The sequence below is a fragment of the Pteronotus mesoamericanus genome, unplaced genomic scaffold (assembly GCF_021234165.1).
Source record: "Pteronotus mesoamericanus isolate MK-2021 breed Mesoamerican mustached bat unplaced genomic scaffold, CSHL_Meso_final contig_1193, whole genome shotgun sequence".
Classification (NCBI taxonomy): domain Eukaryota; kingdom Metazoa; phylum Chordata; class Mammalia; order Chiroptera; family Mormoopidae; genus Pteronotus; species Pteronotus mesoamericanus.
Genome location: NW_026555039.1, coordinates 241,029 through 259,927, shown reverse-complemented (window position 1 = coordinate 259,927; position 18,899 = coordinate 241,029). Strand labels below are relative to the sequence as shown.

The 18,899-nt window shown below is 65.1% G+C and overlaps 1 protein-coding gene across 3 annotated transcripts in view; it reads left to right on the top strand.

The window, feature by feature from the left end:
- Positions 1 to 3,210: 3,210 nt before the first annotated feature.
- ESPN (espin) overlaps positions 3,211 to 18,899 on the top strand; it is a 30,353-nt gene continuing 14,664 nt past the window's right edge. For all 3 annotated transcript variants that reach the window (XM_054583300.1, XM_054583294.1, XM_054583293.1), the window contains exons 1-5: positions 3,211 to 3,504; positions 6,302 to 6,495; positions 15,732 to 15,918; positions 16,039 to 16,221; positions 16,369 to 16,500. In XM_054583300.1, the coding sequence (XP_054439275.1) occupies positions 3,211 to 3,504; positions 6,302 to 6,495; positions 15,732 to 15,918; positions 16,039 to 16,221; positions 16,369 to 16,500 (990 nt within the window). The remainder of the gene's footprint in view (positions 3,505 to 6,301; positions 6,496 to 15,731; positions 15,919 to 16,038; positions 16,222 to 16,368; positions 16,501 to 18,899) is intronic.

Here is an 18,899-nt window from a genome sequence, read left to right as displayed (position 1 = left end):
GTCAACGGCCACCCTGGCGGTCCGGACCGCCTGGCCGACCCGCAGCGGGAGGAGGGTGGCCCCACCAGCTAGGCGCGGAGGAAGCACCCTGGAGCCGAGTCAGCACAGACGCTGTCCATGGTGCTGGACATGCGTGCCCGCCCTCTCGCCCCGCCAAGCCACGTCCCGGGCTGCACCCCCGCCGCTCGCCCCAAGTCCTCTGCCGCGCGCTCCCCCAGCAGGACTCGAGACCAGCGCGCCCCTCAGAAAGCCAGCCTGGGCGAGCTCTGGCTGGAGCGGTCAGTGGACTGAGCGCCGGCCTGCGAACCGAAAGGTCGCTGGTCGGATTCCCGGTCTTGACACGAGCCTGGGCTGTGGACCAGGTCCCCAGTTGGGGGCGCGCGAGAGGCAACCGATCGACGTGCCTCTCACACGTCGGATGTTTCTCTCCCTCTTCTCTCTCCTTTCCCCTCTCTCTAAAAATAAATAAATAAAATCTTTAAGAAAGGAAGGAAACCAGCCTGGTGAGAGGGAACGCGGGCCGCCAGTCCCTGCCTGGCACGCAGAGCGGCCACTTTTGGAGCACAGACTGCGTGCCAAGCGCGGGGCCAAGCGCTTTTTGGCTCTCACTCCCATTCACCCCCATCACAGCCCTCGCCATTGGGAGTAAATTATACCAGACCCTTGGCCCCACGGAGCCTGGGGGTGCCTAGCCCCTGTCGCCTTGCATCATGGAGCCTGGGTGCCTATGAGGGCTCAGAAAAGGACTATGAACTGCGTGGATCACGCGCCGATGTCCCACATGTCACCTCACCCCGCCCCAGCCACACTGGCTCACTCAGTCCTGTGCCCACAAGCCTGCCCTGCACCAGCCTCTACATCCTTGCTGGGAGCCCCCTGTACTTGCCCTGGGAGAAGGGGCTGGGGAGGAAGGTTCCTCCTAGAACATCCCCTCCATGCCTGTGGACCACCATTTGAAGACCTGGGTTGGGGCGGTAAACTCCCTTTTCAGTGCCAGTTACCCCAGATTTTTTTGTCTCCCCTCCGCCCTCTGTTGCTGTGAAGGACTGTGGCCAGGCAGCGCCCCTTTGCCTTCCTCCGAAGGATCCGCGGGTTCGCTGGTTCCCTGGGGGAAGGGTCATTTCTAACCTGGGGGGCGTAGGGAAGTCGACCGAGTGTGCAGGGCGTGCGAGTCCGGGCTTTGGGGCAGCCAGAGCCACCGAGGGTGCCGTGCAGACCCACTCCGCCCGGTCCCGGCTCCCGAGGGACAACCGTTGGCCTGAGCCCAGCAGAGGACAGAGAGGAGGCCTCAGGGGGGCTCCCTAAGCTGACACCTGGAGGGTGGAAGGCGGGGGGGGGTGCAATGGGTGGGGGAAGGTCAGGTGCAGGGGAGCGTGTCCTGGCAGGTGCGGGCCGCTGGGGAGGGCCCCGTGGAGCCGCAGGCGCCCAGAGAGGACAGAGAAGGCCTGGGTCTCAGCCCAGGTCTGAGTGGCGGCCTTTGAGGGGCCCGAGAAGGTGATCAGCAGGGATGGCCGCCCACACGTGGCTTTTATGGAGAGGTCCCTCGTGGCAGGGGAGGGGATCAGGGGCTCTTGCTTTGGCAAACGCCACAGCAGCCGCCCGTCCCCTGGACATGGCTCCTAAAATGACAGAATCACGTGATAGATGAAGGTGCCCAGGGCCAGGGGGGCCACCTGGGGAGGAGAGGACACGAATTGCAGGAGGTGACTTTAGCCATGGAGGAGGCACAGGGAGGGGCCCCCAGACAAGCCGTTGCAGCTCTTTGTCCCACAGCTCCCCTGCCACCTCAGGCTGTGCCTGCCTCTGGGGAAGGGCAGCTGCAGGGAGACATCAAGAATCACAAAACACAGAGGTTACCAGGATAAGGCTCCTCCCTCCCCTTGTCAGCAACCAGAGTGGCCACAGTTCCCACGGAGGGAGTAAGGCTGGTCTGGCCAGGTAGAAGTCACTGGAAGCCCCACCCCCACCCCCACCCCCGCCGTAACACACCCGAGCGCACCAGTCCAGCTGCTCTGGTGTGCCGCGCACCTTGGAGCTCCAAGGGCCATCGCGTACAGCGCCACCAGGTGGAGGCCCCCGGGAACGGCATCCGTGGCCGCCGCAGAATCCCACACTGGGTCTCCCGCTGTGCTGGAAGCAGCTTCACCACACGTTTCCGGCTGCCCTATGCCAGCTGGCGAGGTGCCGGGTGCAATAGCCCAAGGCCAGGCCCTGCTGGGGCTCCAGCGAGAGGTGGGGGAGTAGGTAAAGGCAGGGCACAGACTGTTTCAAAGTCACAGGATGTGCTGCTGTGCTCCCACAGCCACGCAGTGTCCGCCGCCCCGCCCGCAGCTCTTCCCGGGCGCAGCCCGCAGCGCCGCCCTCCAGTCCCCAGCGATGGCTCTGGCCAGCAGGCGGGATGGTCCAGTCCACGTGCGCTCTCCTCCTGCTCACCTGCCCCCCGGAGCCTTCCCATTCCCCCTGTGAGGGGCCCCGGCCCCGCTTTCCTGGGAGCTGCTCTGGCGAGCCTGCCCGCTGCTGTCAGCCGGCACATCCCTGCTTTTCCTTCTCTCCATTTGACGACCCCAGCCCCTCAAGCTCACCCTTAGCACTCCCCCCGCCCCCCGCCCAGACAGCAGCTGCGGGTGTCCCCTGAGCCTGTCCCTCGAGACCCAGAATCCTTCTCTCCCTCCCTCCCTGCTGGGGTCTCAGAGAGCAGTCCTTGCTGTCTGGTGGGGCCAGGGGGCCGAGGGCCCAGCCCCCCTTGCACCCACGGGGGCCTAGACCCAGAGCCCCTGGGACTCACGCCTGCTCATGCCTTGGGCCTCTGCCCTTGCGCCCCCGTGACTGGAACACCCCTTTGACCACTCAAAACTCAGCCCGGGACACTTCCTCAGATGGACCTTCAGGAGTGAAGTCCCTGGCCACCTGTCTCCCAGGCAAGGCTCTCCAGCCCGCGGGGCGGGGCGCAGGGCGGGCTGGGCGGGACGGAGGTGGCGCGGGGGGCGGGCCGAGGCTTAAGTCCCGTGCCACGGGGACCGGGGCCCAGAGCGCAGCGGAGGCGGAGCGGAGCGAGCTGGGCAGCGCGGAGCAGAGGCCGAGCCGGCAGCCGCTCCGCCTCCCAACCCGCGGGGCCCCGACGGCCGCGCCGCGGGCCTCCCGGTGTCCGGCCAGGCGCATGGCGCCTGGGGGAGCGCGCTGAGCGCGGGGCGCGACGCCGCGGGCGGCACGATGGCCCTGGAGCAGGCGCTGCAGGCGGCGCGGCAGGGCGAGCTGGCCGTGCTGGAGTCCCTGCTCGCGGCCGGCCAGCTGGGGCCCTGGCTGCGCGACCCGCTGGACGCGCTGCCGGTGCACCACGCAGCTCGCGCCGGCAAGCTGCACTGCCTGCGCTTCCTGGCGGAGAAGGCTGCCCTGCCTGCTACCGCCCGAGCGCGGAACGGCGCGACCCCGGCCCACGACGCCGCTGCCACCGGTCACCTGGCCTGCCTGCAGTGGCTGCTCTCACAGGGCGGCTGCGGAGTGCAGGTAGGTCCTTGTCCCTCCCTGGCCGCCCAAAGGCTTCCTCCCCGGGACAGAGTGCTGGCCTGGAGCCCCCCAGGCTCAGAAGTGGGTGGGGTTGGGCACCTCTCAACTGAACCTGCTTTGGAGCTTCTTCCAGAGGACCTGGGTGAGGTGGGCTCCTGGGTTTAGAGTAAGTACCTGGGCAGGTGCCGGCTTAAGTCCTGGCTGCTGCCTAGGCAAGCGCCACGGTGTTGGAGAAACAGAAGGGGACTGGGCTCAACCAGACTAGTATTCAGCCTGGGAGTAGGGGGCGAAGCCCCGAGCCAGCAAGACCCAGAGAGTGTGCCAGGCGCTGAGGGCCTGGACAGGGATCAGAAGCCCATGTCTTCCAGAATCGGGCCTGGAGGGGCTGGGCATAGTCTTACAGCCCCCCCCCCCCGGTGGGGGTGTGGTGCCCCTGAGGCTAGGTAAGGCAAGCGGAAATGGGGGTGGGCCTGGTCAACGGGGGTCTCCCCAGGACCTGGGCTGACCCCTTCTGGCCTCCCAGATCCAAGCTGCTTCCCCAGCTCGGCCTGAGTCTTCCTGCCACGGGGCCCCGCCTGGTCTCAGTGGCACCAGGCCGCTGGAGGCCTGGCCCCGCCACAGCCCTGATGTGAGACTCTCCTGTTGGAAACAGCATGCCCGACAGGCACCACGCCTGGGGACTCAGGGGCGTGCCTGCCCTCCTGGCTCCCAGGTCTTTGGTGCACAAGGCAGCAAACTCACAGGGTAAAAAGTAAACCGGGCACCATCAGGTACAGCAGGGCCAAGCAACGGGGAACATCAGGGAGCTGCTTGGGCGAGGTGGCCAGGAAAGGCCCCTCTGGGGACTGACCTCCAAGGCGGGTCCCGGCTGATGAGAAGGAAGTGGCATCCAGTGGTCAGACCTCTCTGAGCACCAGGAACACGGAGTGCAAAGCTCCGGGGCACACATGTTCCGGTCCTGCGGAGGGAGCCGCAAGGAGAGTGTTTGGGCTGAGGGTGGGAAAAGCCAGCAGGGCCCTGTCCCAGAGGGCCTCGGGGGCTGGAGTTAGGAACTTGGGAGAAGTTCTGGTCTTTGGGGAAAGACAGTGGGGGAAGGAATCGGGCCACTTAGTGAGACCACTGGGTTCCCTGATTGTGCAAGAGGCAGGCGCGACTGAACTGCCTGGCTGCACCCTGAAGGTGGCCAGACCCCTGCCCCCACTGCCCTCAGGGTGGCAAGGCCCCTCCTCCACCCTTCCTGGGAGAGGGCCTGGCCCCTTATCTCCCGGATGGCCCTGTATCAGAGTTCCTGGCACGTGGTCCCTGCCCACTCTTGGGAGGCAGCGCGCCTCCCTCATCCCGGTGTCCAGCTTTGGCCGGAAGCCTCCCTCACTGCTGCAGAGGAGGCGGAAGGGCAGGTGGCCTTGTGCCCAGTTTATCAAGTCTCCTGCCCTCAGGCCCCCGCAGGCTTGGGTGTTGGGGATGGAAGAGTGTGTCGGGGGAGGAAGACCTCGATCCAGACCCGCTCCGCCTGGAGAGAGAAGCAGATTTAGGGTGCGGGCCACAGCACATGAGGCCCCTGGGGCCTGCGTAGCTGTTGGTGCTTTGAGGACAGGCCGGAGCCTGCAGGCCCGGGGTCCTCTGCTCACTGCCACCCCCACCCAGACGCCAGAGCCAGCAGGGTCCCTGGAGCTGCAGACCCCCTGTCCCCAAGGCCAGAATTGAGAGCCTTCCTCAAGAGCCGTGCTCAGTGCATACTTCGCCATTGTCCTGTCTGGGTCACCTCTAGCCAGCCCAGTCCCCTGGGCTCCGTCCCCCCATCCCCTCCTTTCCCTGCACTTTTCTCCAGGAGCCTCAGTGGCTCTGCTCCAGCAGCCCCGGCCACGCCTGTCCCCACTGTGCCCACTCTGGGACCTCCCTCCCTGATTCCAGCAAACCGTGCCCGGCCCTCACTCCTGCCTGGGCCCAGCTCCCTGCTCGCCTCCATCGTCCCACGTGCTTGGCACTGGGAGCTTGGTCTGCTCTGAACGCCATGCCCACTCTCCCAAGCTGGCCAGCTGGCCTCTGAGCCCAGACTTCTGGGTTCTCGGTGCATGGCCTCCTCACCCAGGTCACGTAAGCAGCAGCCACCAACCCCCTCCCACAGCAGACACGCCCACCTGGATATTCACGGTGACATGCTGGGTACTTCACAGGCCATCGCCCCACTCCCTCCAGGGTGCCTGGGTGGGGGTCTTGCCTAAGCCTCTCCCAGAGGCTGCTTCTAGCCCCCTGCTGCCGCAGGCTGACTGCCGAGGCCGGCTTCCTGCCCCACAGGCCAGGACACTGGGCACGAGGGCAGCCTGTTTTCCTCGCTGGGAGCGGGGCGTCGGTGGGGGGTGGGGCAGTTCTCTGTACCAAGATCGGGTTGTTGCAGGCGCACCAATCTGGAGACCCCTTCCCATGGGACACCTGGGGAGGGGTGGAGGGAGGGGGCAAGGTTGGGGTACAGAGGGTACCCCCACAGTCCTGACGCCAGCCTGGCGCAGCCCCCGCAGCCCACCCTTCCGGCCCAGCACCTCCCGCCCTCCCACCCAGGTGCTCCCTAAGTGCTCGGGTGACCGGCGAGGCTCGCGGCCGGATGCTGCCGTCCCTGCTGGGACGAGCAGGGCGCCACAGCCTGGAAGCCTGCTCCGTGCAGGCATGTCACAGTCATGGGCCGCCATTCTCCGAAAGCCCGCCGCGGGTGCCACTCAGGAGCTGAAGTCCGTGGACAGAGCTGCCCCCGTGGGGGGGGGGCAGGACAAGACTTCAGGACTAACGGGCTCTCCTTCCACAGGACAAAGACAATTCTGGTGCCACAGTCCTGCACTTGGCTGCCCGCTTCGGCCACCCTGAGGTGGTGGACTGGCTGCTGCGTCACGGCGGTGGGGACCCCACCGCAGCCACAGACACGGGCGCCCTGCCCCTCCACTATGCTGCCGCCAAAGGAGACTTCCCCTCCCTGAGGCTTCTCATCAGGCACCACCCCGAGTAAGGACACTGCTCCGCGGGGCCCCTGGGCGGGGCCGGCCAGGGCTCTGGGGGTGCTGGCAGTCTGCCGTGTCCCTCCAGCATTCCCGGGGAGTGACCACCCCTGGGGCCTGCGATTGCCCCCCCAAGCTGAGAACCCTCCCCGCCTGGCAGGCTGCCACTGCCACTGGCCCCTGAGCCCTGCCAGCAAACGGCCCCCAGCTCGTGGCTGCCCCTGGGAGGCCAGACACCCAGGCCAAGGTCACTTGCTCCCCGCCAGGGTGCTCACCAGCCTGCACGGGGGGCTCCCTCCAGCTCTGGCCTGAGCTCATTGGCAAGGCTGCTCTAAATGGGGGTGAAGCAACGAGAGCCTCTCCGAGACCCCCGGTCAGGAAGGCGACGGGGGAGGGGCGTGGCCGGAAGTGGAGGGACGGGGTCGCCCACTCAGCCCCTCACTCTCTAGTCAGGCCGTCCACAGAGCAGCGTGTCATTTCCTGTGGCCCCTCAGCCCATTCCCACTACCAAGGTGGTGGGGCTGCCAAACCCCCAGGGGCCCGCGCGGCTGGGCTGAGAAAGCAGCTGAGCAGTGGGCGGGGGGTGCCCCAGGGTGGGATGGGGCATGTGGAAGAAGGGGCCCAGCGCACAACAGGGGGTCTGGGGGCTCCTGGGGGAGGAGGAAGCCAGGTCTCGGGTGCAGCTGCGGCGCGACGGGCATCCTGGGGGAGCGGGGCCCCAACGGCCGCTGGGACCCGGCAGAGGGGGCTCCGACCCTGACCTCATCAGTACAGTGGGTTCCCGGGACACACGTGGTGACCGGGGGCCCGGCCTAAGTATAGCAGCCACCAGGCGAGAGGCTCCGTCCACGGCCCCCATGGGGCCACTGGCCACCAGGGAGCCGGCAGGAGGCCACCCAGCCCCATGGCCTCGTGGCCAGGTGGCTGCGGCCGGCGGCCTGCTGGGCCCAGGCCCCTTGGCGGGGGTGTCAGGCAGCCCTGAGACCCCCAGGCCAGGCTGCCGTCCTCTCGCTGAGTGAGGGGCTCCCTGGTTTGGTCACTGGGACACCAGCAGGTGAACCCCCCCGGGACCAGGGGTCCTCCTCATAGCCACCCTGCCAGGGGCCACGTGGTACCACTTTCATGTGAATTCTCTGCTTCCAGACAAGCTAGGGTTTGGGTCAAAGGCAGTAGGATTTAGGGTAGGAGGCCCCAAGACACTCAAGGACAGGCATGCGCCCTGGCACCATCGGCGGCCCAGGGCCCTGGGCCCGGACTCCGACTCCGGCTGGGGCTGGGGACCAGCACCTGTGACGTGCCCCCAACCCCGCCCCCACTGAGGCGACTCCGAGGCTTCTGTCCCATCCCCTCGCTTCAGGCAGAGGACGCAGAGGTCTGGAGAGGGTAGGGATGGACTATGGCCACCCTCCCGCATCCGCCAGCTCACCCTCTCACATAAAGGGCCCCAAAAGCCGGCCAGTGATGATGCCAACTCGGTCCAAACCGTGTGACTGGGGAAGGCTCCTGAGCGTCCCCTGCCCGTGCTGACCAGAAGCTGGGGCAGAGCAGGGAGCAGGGAGCCCCGGCTGGCCACGGAGCCCCTCCTCGCCAGGAAGCCCGGAAAGGCGGCTCTGGCTGTGCCGCGCAGTGGCCTCTCCGGCGTGGGGCCTTGGGGACCCTGATCCCTCGCAGGCCCTGCCGGGTGCTGGCTGTGATTGGGCCGGTGCTGACTCTGGCCAGATGGCCTGGACTGATGAGCAGCCAGACCCCAGAGGCCACCGTGAATCTCAGGGAGGTGGACAGAGGGCTCGGGCTCTATTCCTGTACCTGCGGCGTGTGTGTCCCGGCTGATAAGGAGGTGCTTTTGTGCGGTTGCCAGATAAGGCTCAGGCAGGAGGGGTGGCTGGGAATTGAGGGAGCGGGAATTGCCCAGAGGGGAGGTGAGGGCCAGTGCCCACCTGGCTGCCTCCTCTCGGGGTAGAGGCTCCTGCTCTCCAAACCTGAGGACCCCGGGCAGGGACCTGGGCAGGGGGAGGCTCGGGCTGCCCTGGGCCGCAGGCACAGTCAGGGGACCCCGGCGGCTGGGCTCGCAGGCTGCAGCACCCGTTCTCGCTCTCTTGCTCTCGTGAGCTTCAGCCCCGCTGTGAAGCCTGTGAATTATTCACAAGGGCTCAGCTCTCCCTGGCGGGTGGCTGAGGGAGGAAGGGCTCCCGGCCTGCCAGTGGGAAACTCGATCCCGCCCAGGGAGGCTATGGGTGGCCTTGGGCCTCGGCAGCAACAAACGGCAGAGCAGCAGGAGGGCCGGGCAGGCTCAGGGGAGGGCCCAGGTAACGCCAGGCTGCACCACAGGGTGTCAGCCAGGGCCTGAGATCCCAGCAACACCCTGCAGCCAGCCGCCCTCCTGCCCCCTGCCCCTGCAGTCTATCCACTGGGCCAATGCTCCCAGAGGCCCAGGAATTGCCACAGTGACCCTGGGGTCTGCGGCCGTGGAGGACTCTCCTCCGAGCGCTCTGCAGAGAGACGCTCCCTAAGAGGGAGGCACACGGCCGGCAGGAGCTGGCTGGGCTGCCTCAGGCCCCAGGCGGGGAGGGCCGTCCCGCCTGGCCAGCAGCATGGGCAAGGAGCCGGCAGCCCCCAGAGCTCCTGCCCACCCGCCTGAAGGGTCTGAAGGCTCATGCTCAGCTCACTCTGAAGCTAGAGGGAAGCGTCAGGCTCTGCCAGGACCCCGGGTTGGGGTTGGGGCTCTGGGTGCGTCCTCCCCTGGACCCCAGCCTCTGCCGGGCACAACCAGCGGGAGAACCAGTCTGTCCAAAGACTGGAATCGCCTCCGGCTCCCCGCAAGCTCCTTTGCCCAAGGCCACCCTCCCCTGGCCCAGGGCAGAGGTTAGGAGGTGCCCTGGCCAGGATCCGGGGGACACGCGGAACAGCTCCCACCTCCCGAGTGTCCCCAGGAGCCTGGCCCCGAGCGAAGCCTGAGCCTTGCAGCTCCCTGAGGCGGGAGCTCTGTGATCGGCCCATCTTCCAGGTCCACTCATTCAACTACTGTGCTAGGCAACATGCTAAGTGCCAGGGACTCAGCGGTCAACCACACAGATGTGCCTGCCTAATGGAGCGGACAGATACAGAAAGGGGGTCTCAGAGGGGCCAGCTGACCCGCTGAGGTCCCACAGCTTCGCTCTGTGGCCTTAGTCACGCTGCACTCCTTCTCCGGGTCTGTCTCCTTCTCTGCAAGCTCCGATCCCTCAGGGCCTTTCAAGTTTGCTGGGCACGTCTTTTTCCTTCTTAGCGCCAAGCTTCATGGATCCTGGCTGCATCCATAGCGCAGTTGGAGGGGTTCGGGCAGCCCCCTGCCTTGAGCAGGAAGCCGAGCGGCTCACCCCTGAGGGCAGAGGCCCCCTTAGGAGGCTGGAGGCTCTGCAGCCCGCGGGCCCCTTCCCTGCTGAGCGTCTGCTTCCGCCAGAGCAGTGGGGGCTCAGTAACTCTCTGTTACCACCCCCAGGTCTCCCTGGGGGCTGCTGAGGCCCCCTGGGCAGCAGGGCCTGGGGCCAAGCCCAAGCCGGCACATCCAGCACTGGAGACCCTGACCTGGCTGGAGGCTCTGAGAAAGGAGGGACCTGGTGGCGGGGACAGCCTTGACCTCCACTAGCAACTCCTGGCTCAAGCTCCTCGGGTCACGGGGACTCCAGCGGCTCTGCCCTGGCCCGTGCTCTCCTCCGGTCCAGCTCAGCCCGCCTCTGTGGACCGGCTGCAGTCCCCCCACCCCCGTCACTAACAGGGAAGCCGCTTCCTTACAATGGCCCGAAGGCCCTCCTCACTCTGGCCGGCCCCCGCCCCCGCCTCCACCTGGCCTGCGCAGACCAGCCGGCACCCCAGCCCTCGCACTGGCTGTTCCCTTCACTTGGACTCTTCCCCACACAACTCCTCCCTCCTTTGTGTTCTGCTCCCCTCCCCTCTCTGTACAGCCCACCCTGAGCTCTTTCGGACGGTAACACGCCCCACAACACGCAGACTCCCCGCCTTGCTGCCCTGTTTCCCCAGCACACTTACTTACACCGCCTGGCATTGCATTCCACGCGTGTCTGTGCATCTCCGCCCTCTGTCTCCCCGACGAAGGACAGCAAACCTCGTCGTCCCCATCCCATGCGCCCAGTGCCTGACTCTATGCCTTTTTGTTGAATGAATGAGGAGCCTAGAGTCCCAGGTTGTGTCCGGCCCTGCCTGCAGCTCGCTGCACGTGACCTCAGAACTCGCCCCGGGCCTCCCTGGGCCCGTCCAGCAGATGGAGCTAACCTGCTTTAGCAGCCGGGCCTTGTGTGTGGAGGCGTCACAGAGCCCCTGGCCTGGCTGCCCACCTCCCTCCCACATCCATTCACTCATTCAACAAGTAGCAGCTGAGCGCACGCCGAGCGCACAGCCCGGTCAGCGCCAGAGACGTAGCAGGCCCTTGCGGCCTCGCGGTGCTGACTTGCAGGGAATGAACAAGGAGACGTATCAGGGGCACGCACCACATTCAGAGAAGTTCTGGCTCGCTCGCTCGCTCGTGTGTGGTGCTTTGCGGTCCAGCAGACCCCGTGGAACCGGCCTCTGAGGGGCCAGCCTTTGCTGCCATCGCTGCTCTGCGCATCCTGGCAGGTGGCGAGGCACCCTCGCGATGTGTCCCTGGTGAATGAAGCAAGTGCACCACACGATTTGAGGGGGACGGGTGCTATCTCGTGACGTGGCGGTGTTTGGCAGGAAGGGATGGGTGCGTTCTTTAGATGGAGGGGTTAACAAACGCCCCTCTGAGGAGGCGGTGAGAGCTAAGCTGAGGCCTGAACAAGAAAAGGGGCCAGCCGTGCTGAGAGCCCGCCTGACGGCGTGGCGGCATGGTGGCCAGAGCTGGTAGCAGCGAGGCCTGAGGGGCCCAAGCTGGGCCTCATCGGGGACCCCAGGACGCCAAGAAGCCTGGCAGAGCTGCAGGGAAGAGTGGGCCTTGTGAGACATCCCAGGCTTGCTGATGACGGGTGTAAAGATGACCGTTTTAGGACCTTCCTCAATCAGGCTGCGTGTCTTCCCTGATGTGGGCCCTTTTCAAATAAGCCAGGAGATGTGAGTGGAGGACAAGAGAGGGAGACCCCCCCCAAGGCCACGTGCCCTTCTGTCTGGAGCAGCCTCACCCACCACGGGATCTCGTCCTTTCGCCCTCCCTTCCCGGGGCAGAACTGACGGGCGCTGGGGCCCTACTGTTGGACCTGCCTCCGATCACGTCCCGGGGGCAGATCGCTACTAGTTCCGTGTGGCCGCAGGACCGGCAAGCTGGCGCCAGTCCCAGACGGACGCTTCCAGCAGGCCCCCCCCCCCAGCCCTCTGTGCTCCTTCAGCGCCCTCAGCGGGGGGCTGCTTAATGGGTACGGCGTGTGCATGTCATCTTTTTTCCCCAAGAGGAAGAAAAAAGTCACAATACATGTGATCGTTGCTAGGGAATTTCAGACGTGGAAGCGACGGGACAGCGAGGGGAGGGGAGGGGTTGAGGGAGACGTGGAGAGGGCGACCGCGACACGGGCGGTTCAAGAGGCCCAGTCCACGCACAGATGGACGGGTGGGCGGAGGTGGGGCGCGGCGCCCACTGCAGGTCCAAGCTGGGGCGATACGGGCATCACGTCCAGGTGGCCTTTGTCCCCGGGAAGTAGAGGACCTCACCCGTGGGAGAACAAGAGGCCCTAGAGCACCCCGCCATTTGGGGGTCTGTCGGCACAGGAAGCCGGCGAGTCCTGCCCAGGAAGCCAGAGGAGCTGGTATGGGGGGCACCTGGTAGGGAGCGGCCAGGTCAGGTGAGGGTGGGCAAACCGCCAGGGCTGGTGGTTGGCCCAGGGGGTGGCCGGGGGGGCAGCAGGTGGGGATGTGATAGCGGCACCCTTTCCTCAGAGGAAACGTGCACCTTTGCAAAGCTCTCTCTTCCGCCCTGTCACAAGAGGTATGGAGAGGCCAAACCATTATCGTGCCTAGTTGTCACATGAGGAAACTGAGGCTCAGGAGGGAGAACTCACGGGGCCCTGTGCAGTGCGCTGCAGAGTCCGGGGCTGAGCAGAGGCCAGGCCGAGGGGCAGGCGCTGTGAGCAGACCGCTTTCCCCCGGGGGGTGGCACTGGCTGGAGCTCAACGGGCTGGACCGGGCCGGGGTCCTCTCCTCTGGGCAGTGACGCTTGCTTGGTGAGGCCGGGACACCCCAGGCCAGCAGTGCCCCCACCCAGAGGCACCGGGAGGAGGGATCCTAAAAGACAACATGGTACCAGGCAGATGCTCAGGCCTCTCTGGGTATGTCTCCCACGGAATATTGCCTCCACCTCCTGGATGGCCTGGAGAAGCCAAAGACACAAGAGGAAGACCTTGGCGCAGCTCGGCGGGGGCTGGGGGGCTCAGCCAGGTCCTTCTTAGACCCAGGTCTTCCTGTGCCTCTCTCTCATTGAGTGATCTTATCTCTCCGTACCTCAGTTTCCCCGTATATAAAAAGAAAACAATGCTATTACCTACCTCATAAGGTCATTTGACAAGGACCAGGTGAGCACATGGGAATCATGTTCCTCACAGGCCTTGGAGCAGAGAAATTGTTTGATAGATGGTACCTGCTGCCACTATTATCAATTATTAGTAGTAGTATTATTACTACCATTATCAATTCATCCCTAAATTCATGAGTTTATTTCCTTCTGTCCATCCATGATTTTATATCAAGAGGGCACCCACCCTCCTGGCCCCTAGGCTGAGGTCGAGGAGGGTGACAAGGACCCCTTTGCCCGCCCTGGCCCAGCAGCGGACCTGCCCCGTGTCCTGGGGTCTCCCAGCCTGGAGCTGCGACTTCAGAGCAGGGCCCGTGCGCACAGAGGCGGAAATGCTAACAGCAGTGTCAAGGAGCCTGAGCATCTACGGAGCACTTCCTCCCTATGGGGACCGGCCGAGGGGCCAGCCAGCGGACCGGCCGGAGGCTGTGGGCACGACCGCCCCCTCCTGCCTGGGCCCTGCTCTCTGCCAGCTCCTCGTACCTTTCAGGCCTTCTCAGGCTGCCGGGCACCCCTGGGTCATGGACACCTGCCAAGCAGGGGCTGCTGGCCTGGGAGGGCAGGGCTCCCGGCAGACCTGGTGCCCCGACCTGGTTATGTTGCCTCGGGCATCCCCAGAGAGAGAGAGTCCGGTGGGCCCTGGGCAGTGGCCCCCTCCAGCCTTCAATCCCCAGGACCCCAGCACTCACTGTACCTTGGTTACGGGGTGAATAATTCAGGCCACTGAGTGTCGGTCATGAAATATTAAAGGGGCTGTTACTGAGGCACCGGCATGTGCATGTGTGTGCGGGGGCGAGGCTGGCACTGGGGCGTGGAGGCCAGTGGCCCCGCGCCAATGCGCTCCTGAGGCAAGGTGTGTCCGTGGGCCTCTGTCTGCCGCGTGCGCTGTCGGCGCTGCCCGCTGGCGGGTGCCACACTGGTCCTGGCACTGGTGGGGTAACGGGGGACAGCTGGGTGCAGTTCCTGCTCTTCCCCAAACGTGTGAGGCCCTGGACTCGGCATCGGCCCTGGCCAGTGGCAGCTCTGTGTCCGGGGAGGCAGCCCTTGTCAGGAAGAAGCAGGGAGCAGGGACCGGCTTTTTGGTGGGGGCTACTGGGGGCCGAGGAAGTGGACAGAGGCCAGGGTTTTAGGGGCAGGGAGAAGTCAGCTGGAAGGGTAGTGGGAGGGAATTGAGACCACCCCCTGGTCATGTTGGGGGTGTCAAGAGGGGGAGTGAGCGGGCAGATGGAAGAGCAGTGGCTAGCCTGGGGTCTGCGTTAATGGCTGGTAACTGGACAAGGCAAGGAGGGAGGGCGTGGGCAGATGGGTGGAGCATGTCACTGAGGAAGTGAGGGGATAGATGGGTGAAGTCGGAGGAAGAATCGCACTACCTGGGGCACAGAGGCTGAGTCAGCACAGTAGGACCCAGCCCCTGAGCAGAGCTTAGAATCACTAGGGAGGTTGACGGGCAACGCCTCGGCTAGATTGTGGCTCCACCTAGTGCTCAGATCTGGTAACTGCACCCTGAGCTGTGTGTACCCACTGAACGCAGAGAAACTGAGGCTCAGTCAGTGGCGGGTCAGCTTCCCTGTTCCCCAGAAGCACTTCCCCTCAAGGGACTGGTGCCCTGTGTCCCCATTAGGACCCTCCTGTCAGAGCTGGGGAACAAGGATGAGGGAGGTGACAGATGCAATCTAGGCCCCAGGGAAGCCCCAAGGAGCAAAGAGATGGGGCGCCCTCTCTTGGCTCCTTGTGTGCCTACTGTGTGCCAGGTGCTGCATTACACAAGCAGACGTGCACTCACGTGCCACCTACCAGCTGTGTGACCTTAGGCATGTCACAGCCTCTGAGCCTCAACGGCCTCTCTGCAAAAGGGAACTTCAGCAGGACCTAAGTCAGGGCGTCCCATGGGAACCTGCCTGCTCCTGGTGTCACGCGGCGCACTGGCCGTGCTCGGGGACTGGCGGCCACCTGCAGGGCTGCAGGTCGACAACCACTAAGGTGTTTTCGTATAAGTCCACCTTATATGGTATTTGAGATATGTTTCTACATTAGAAATGATTGGGTGTTTATCTGATATTCATACTTAAATGGACATTCTGTGCTTTACCTGGCACCCGGCCTCTCCGCCCTCTGGGGACTCAAGCTTTGGGGGGAGGCAGGGGCCAGAATCGGTTACATTCAGCCAGGCACGACAGGAGGTCCAGGGGGTGGGCCCAGGGCAGTATGGGGCACAGAGGTAAGAGAGGCCTGCCCTGGGTCCAGGCGGGGGGTGGCAGGGTGGGGGGGACCCAGGGCAGACTTCCCAGAGGAGGGATCTGCACTGAGTCTCAAAGACGGAGAAGGGAAGGGCGTTCCGGCTGGCGGTGGGGTGAGGGGACATGATCCAAAGCAGAGAGCGCAGACGACAGGTACGGGTCAGTGTGGCTGAAAGGTAGCGGGAGGCCAGGCCTCCAGGTCCTGGTAGGCCTTGCTGAAAAGGTGGACTAGTTACTGAGCGCCGGCACAAGCTCAGTCAGGTGTGCACTATAGAAAGGAGGCTGCTGGGGGCGGGGGCGAGCCAGCGGGGGCCCCCTGCGGGAGGCTGGCACGAGCCTGAGTCCAGAAGGAGTCAGGGACAGCGGGCCCCAGGGGCGATGCGCTCTCCATCCCACAGTGCCAGCCCTCCAGAACCGAAGGGGGCGAATGCCCTGAGCAGGCTTTGGAGCGGGCAGGCGCTGAGAGCTTCTCTGGGTGCTTCCCGTTCGCAGGGGAGTGAATGCCCAAATCAAGAACGGTGCCACGCCCTTGTACCTGGCGTGCCAGGAGGGCCACCTGGAGGTGACGCAGTACCTGGTGCAGGAGTGCGGCGCGGACCCGCACCTGAGCGCCCACGACGGCATGACCCCGCTGCACGCTGCGGCACAGATGGGCCACAGCTCGGTCATCGTGTGGCTGGTAAGCTCGGAGACAGGGAGGGGCGGAGCCCGGGAGGAGGCGGGGCCTGCACGGGACGGGGGCGGAGCCAGAAGGGCCTGGCGCCCAGCCCCGCCCCTCGCCCCGCCCCCTCCCGCCCAGGTGAGCTGCACAGACGTGAGCCTGTCGGAGCGGGACAAGGACGGCGCCACGGCCATGCACTTTGCGGCGAGCCGCGGCCACGCCAAAGTGCTCAGCTGGCTCCTGTTGCACGGCGGCGAGATCTCGGCCGACCTGTGGGGCGGGACCCCACTGCACGACGCCGCCGAGAACGGGGAGCTGGAGGTGACGGCGAGGCCGGGGCGGGGCCGGGAGGGGCGGGCCTTGGGCGGGGGGGCGGGCGCCCTCTTCCGGCGCCGGGCTCCCAGCACTGTGCAGCCCAGGCACGGGGTCCGGGCTAGCGGCGGGGGTCCTCACTGCGTGGCCCTGCAGTGCTGCCAGATCCTGGTAGTGAACGGCGCGGAGCTGGACGTCCGCGACCGCGACGGATACACGGCGGCCGACCTCTCAGATTACAATGGCCACAGCCACTGCACCCGCTACCTGCGCACCGTGGAGAACCTGGTATGACCTGGGCGCTGCTCCCCGTTATCTCATCCCGGGCCCCACCCTCCCCTTCGCCCAGAGGTAGGTTTGGTTACCCCTTCCACTACCAAGGAAGCTGAGGTGCAGCTACGTGATCACACAAAGAGTAAGGGCCCTAGGCTTTTACCCCAGGGGACCTTCAAGCCCAGACCACTGGCCACTGAGGAGTGGTGGGGGTGGAGGCAAAAAGGTCAGGAGAAGGAGGAGCAGGGTCGCGCTGATGAGCATGGAGTCTGGGAGAAATCACAAGGCACATACGCAAGGGAACAGCCCTGCTTGTTCAGCTGCCCACAGCCCACATGCATATAGTTCATTTACTTCTCGCCACTGCCCTGCAAGGTAGGTAGGGTAGTGCCCCCACTTCAGGGTGACGGAGACTCAGGGAGACCCAAGGTCCCACAGCGGGAAGCGGCGGAACCCCGTGGCCTGGCCGGGAGCCACCTCTCCCGACCACCACAGCGTGCGTTCACTCACGGTGAACCGCTGCGTAGCCAGAGGCCGGTGTTGTTCTTTTCAAATTGTTTTATTATGGTTACGCAGCCAGGAAGTGACCCCCTGGGACTTGAGCTAAGGTGTGGGTGGCTTCGACCCACGGTGCTGTGTTATGGGGTGTGGTGCCCGCTTTGGGACAAGGCGGGGGACAGAGGGTCAGCCTCACAGGTGCTGCCAGCAGGACACTGACCAGCTCCTGTCTGTGCTGGGAAGCACCTGGAGAAGCTCTCAGCACCTGCCCGCTCCAAAGCCTGCTCAGAGCCCTCGTCCCCCTAGACTCCGAGGGGCACCTGGCCCTGGGGTGGGGGGCTGCAGGGCGAGGCCTGTGAAGGTGGGCTGGCCCCGTGCCCCAAGCGGCGTCTGCCCTGTCTGTGCACTCTGGGTCTGGGGACTCTGGAGCACTGCAAGGCACCAGGGTCAGAGGGTGGACCGGACCCGAGGAGGAATTTCCTCCAAAAGGGCCTCCCAGAGAGAGTAGTGGGTCAGCATATCGTGAGTGAGCTCCCCATCGCCAGGGTATGCAAGCAGGGGCAAACACCGGGAAGGGCCTTTCTGCGCCAGAGGCGAATTTCTTCCCTCTGAGCAAGTCTGCGATTCCGTTGCGGGGGCCGGGGTGGCACAGAGCCCCATGTCCCCTCCTGACAGCGGCTGCTGGCATTAAGCAACAAACACCATTCCTTGGAATCTGGCCCCCCAAGTACCCTGCCTAGTGCTTTGGGGTGTAATCTCAGTTCATCTTCACAGTAAATTAATACTAATGGTGGATACGCGTGGCATTTCCTGGCCACCATGCCCTGGCACTTTACTAACTTTTAAAATCATTTTTACAACCTAATGGGGCAGGCAGTCCCGGCATCCCATGTACAGATAAAGGAACTCAGCTACAGAAAAGATAAGGCAGCTGCCCGAGGTCGGGCAGCAAGCAAGTAGGGGAGGTAAGATTTGAAGTCAGCGTCCCAGGCTGCAGAGCTCAGGCCCCTAACCTCCAGTGTCCGTGCAGTCAGGCCTAGAGCCCCCAGCGCCCACTGCCAAGGGCCAAGGAAAGAGCATCGTCAGAGGCCCCTCCCCTGCCTCAGCTCCTAGGGGTCCCCTTGAGTCCTAGCAGCAGGGCTGGCACCCCCAAAGCGTGTGAGGCGTGGGGGCTCTGGCCCCCTCACCCAGGTGGGCCTGGTGGCGGCAGTGACAGATCCCAGCCACAGAGGATGCTGGCCCAGAAAAAGCAAACAGTCCCGCAGAGCCCCTAATTACAGGCCAATGAGCGTGGCCGCTGAGCCGTTACCTGGTGCAGGCCTGCCTCCCACTCCCGGGGGGCCTGTGACACTTCTCAGGCAGGCAGGGGCGCGGGGCAGGGCGAAGCAGGCCTGGGCAGAGACAGCGAGCGGGCAGGCTTGCCAGCAGCGGGGCCAACATGGGCAACGTAAGCAGGGCCCCTACCCCAGCCCAGTCCTGTGCCGGGGGGTCAGGCCTGTGGGCAGGGGAGCAGACAGTGGTGGGGGATGGCTGGCTTGGCAGCCTTAGCTCCAAGGCCCGCCTGCTCAGCAGGGCCACCCGAGGGCCCCGCTGGGAGACAGGGGCTGGGCTGCTGTTGGGCTGTGCATCGTCAGGCCGGGAGAGGCAGGGGTTGCCGATGAGGAAATGAAGAAGCAGTCCTTCCTGCCAGTTGTGGGGCTGTGTGCCCCTCCCCTGCTCCCTGCTGCCAAAGTGCTCTCATCAGCTGAAGAGCCTGAGCCCCCGCCCCAAAGGAACACAGGAGCCCAGGCCCTCTGCCCAGCGATGAGGAGGAAGAAGGCAGCTGGCATGCACTTCTCCCTTGGGGTCCAGCCCAGGGACGCCTCTTCCTTTGGTCTCTCAACCCTCCTGAGCAGGGTGGGGCCAGGGGAAGGTTT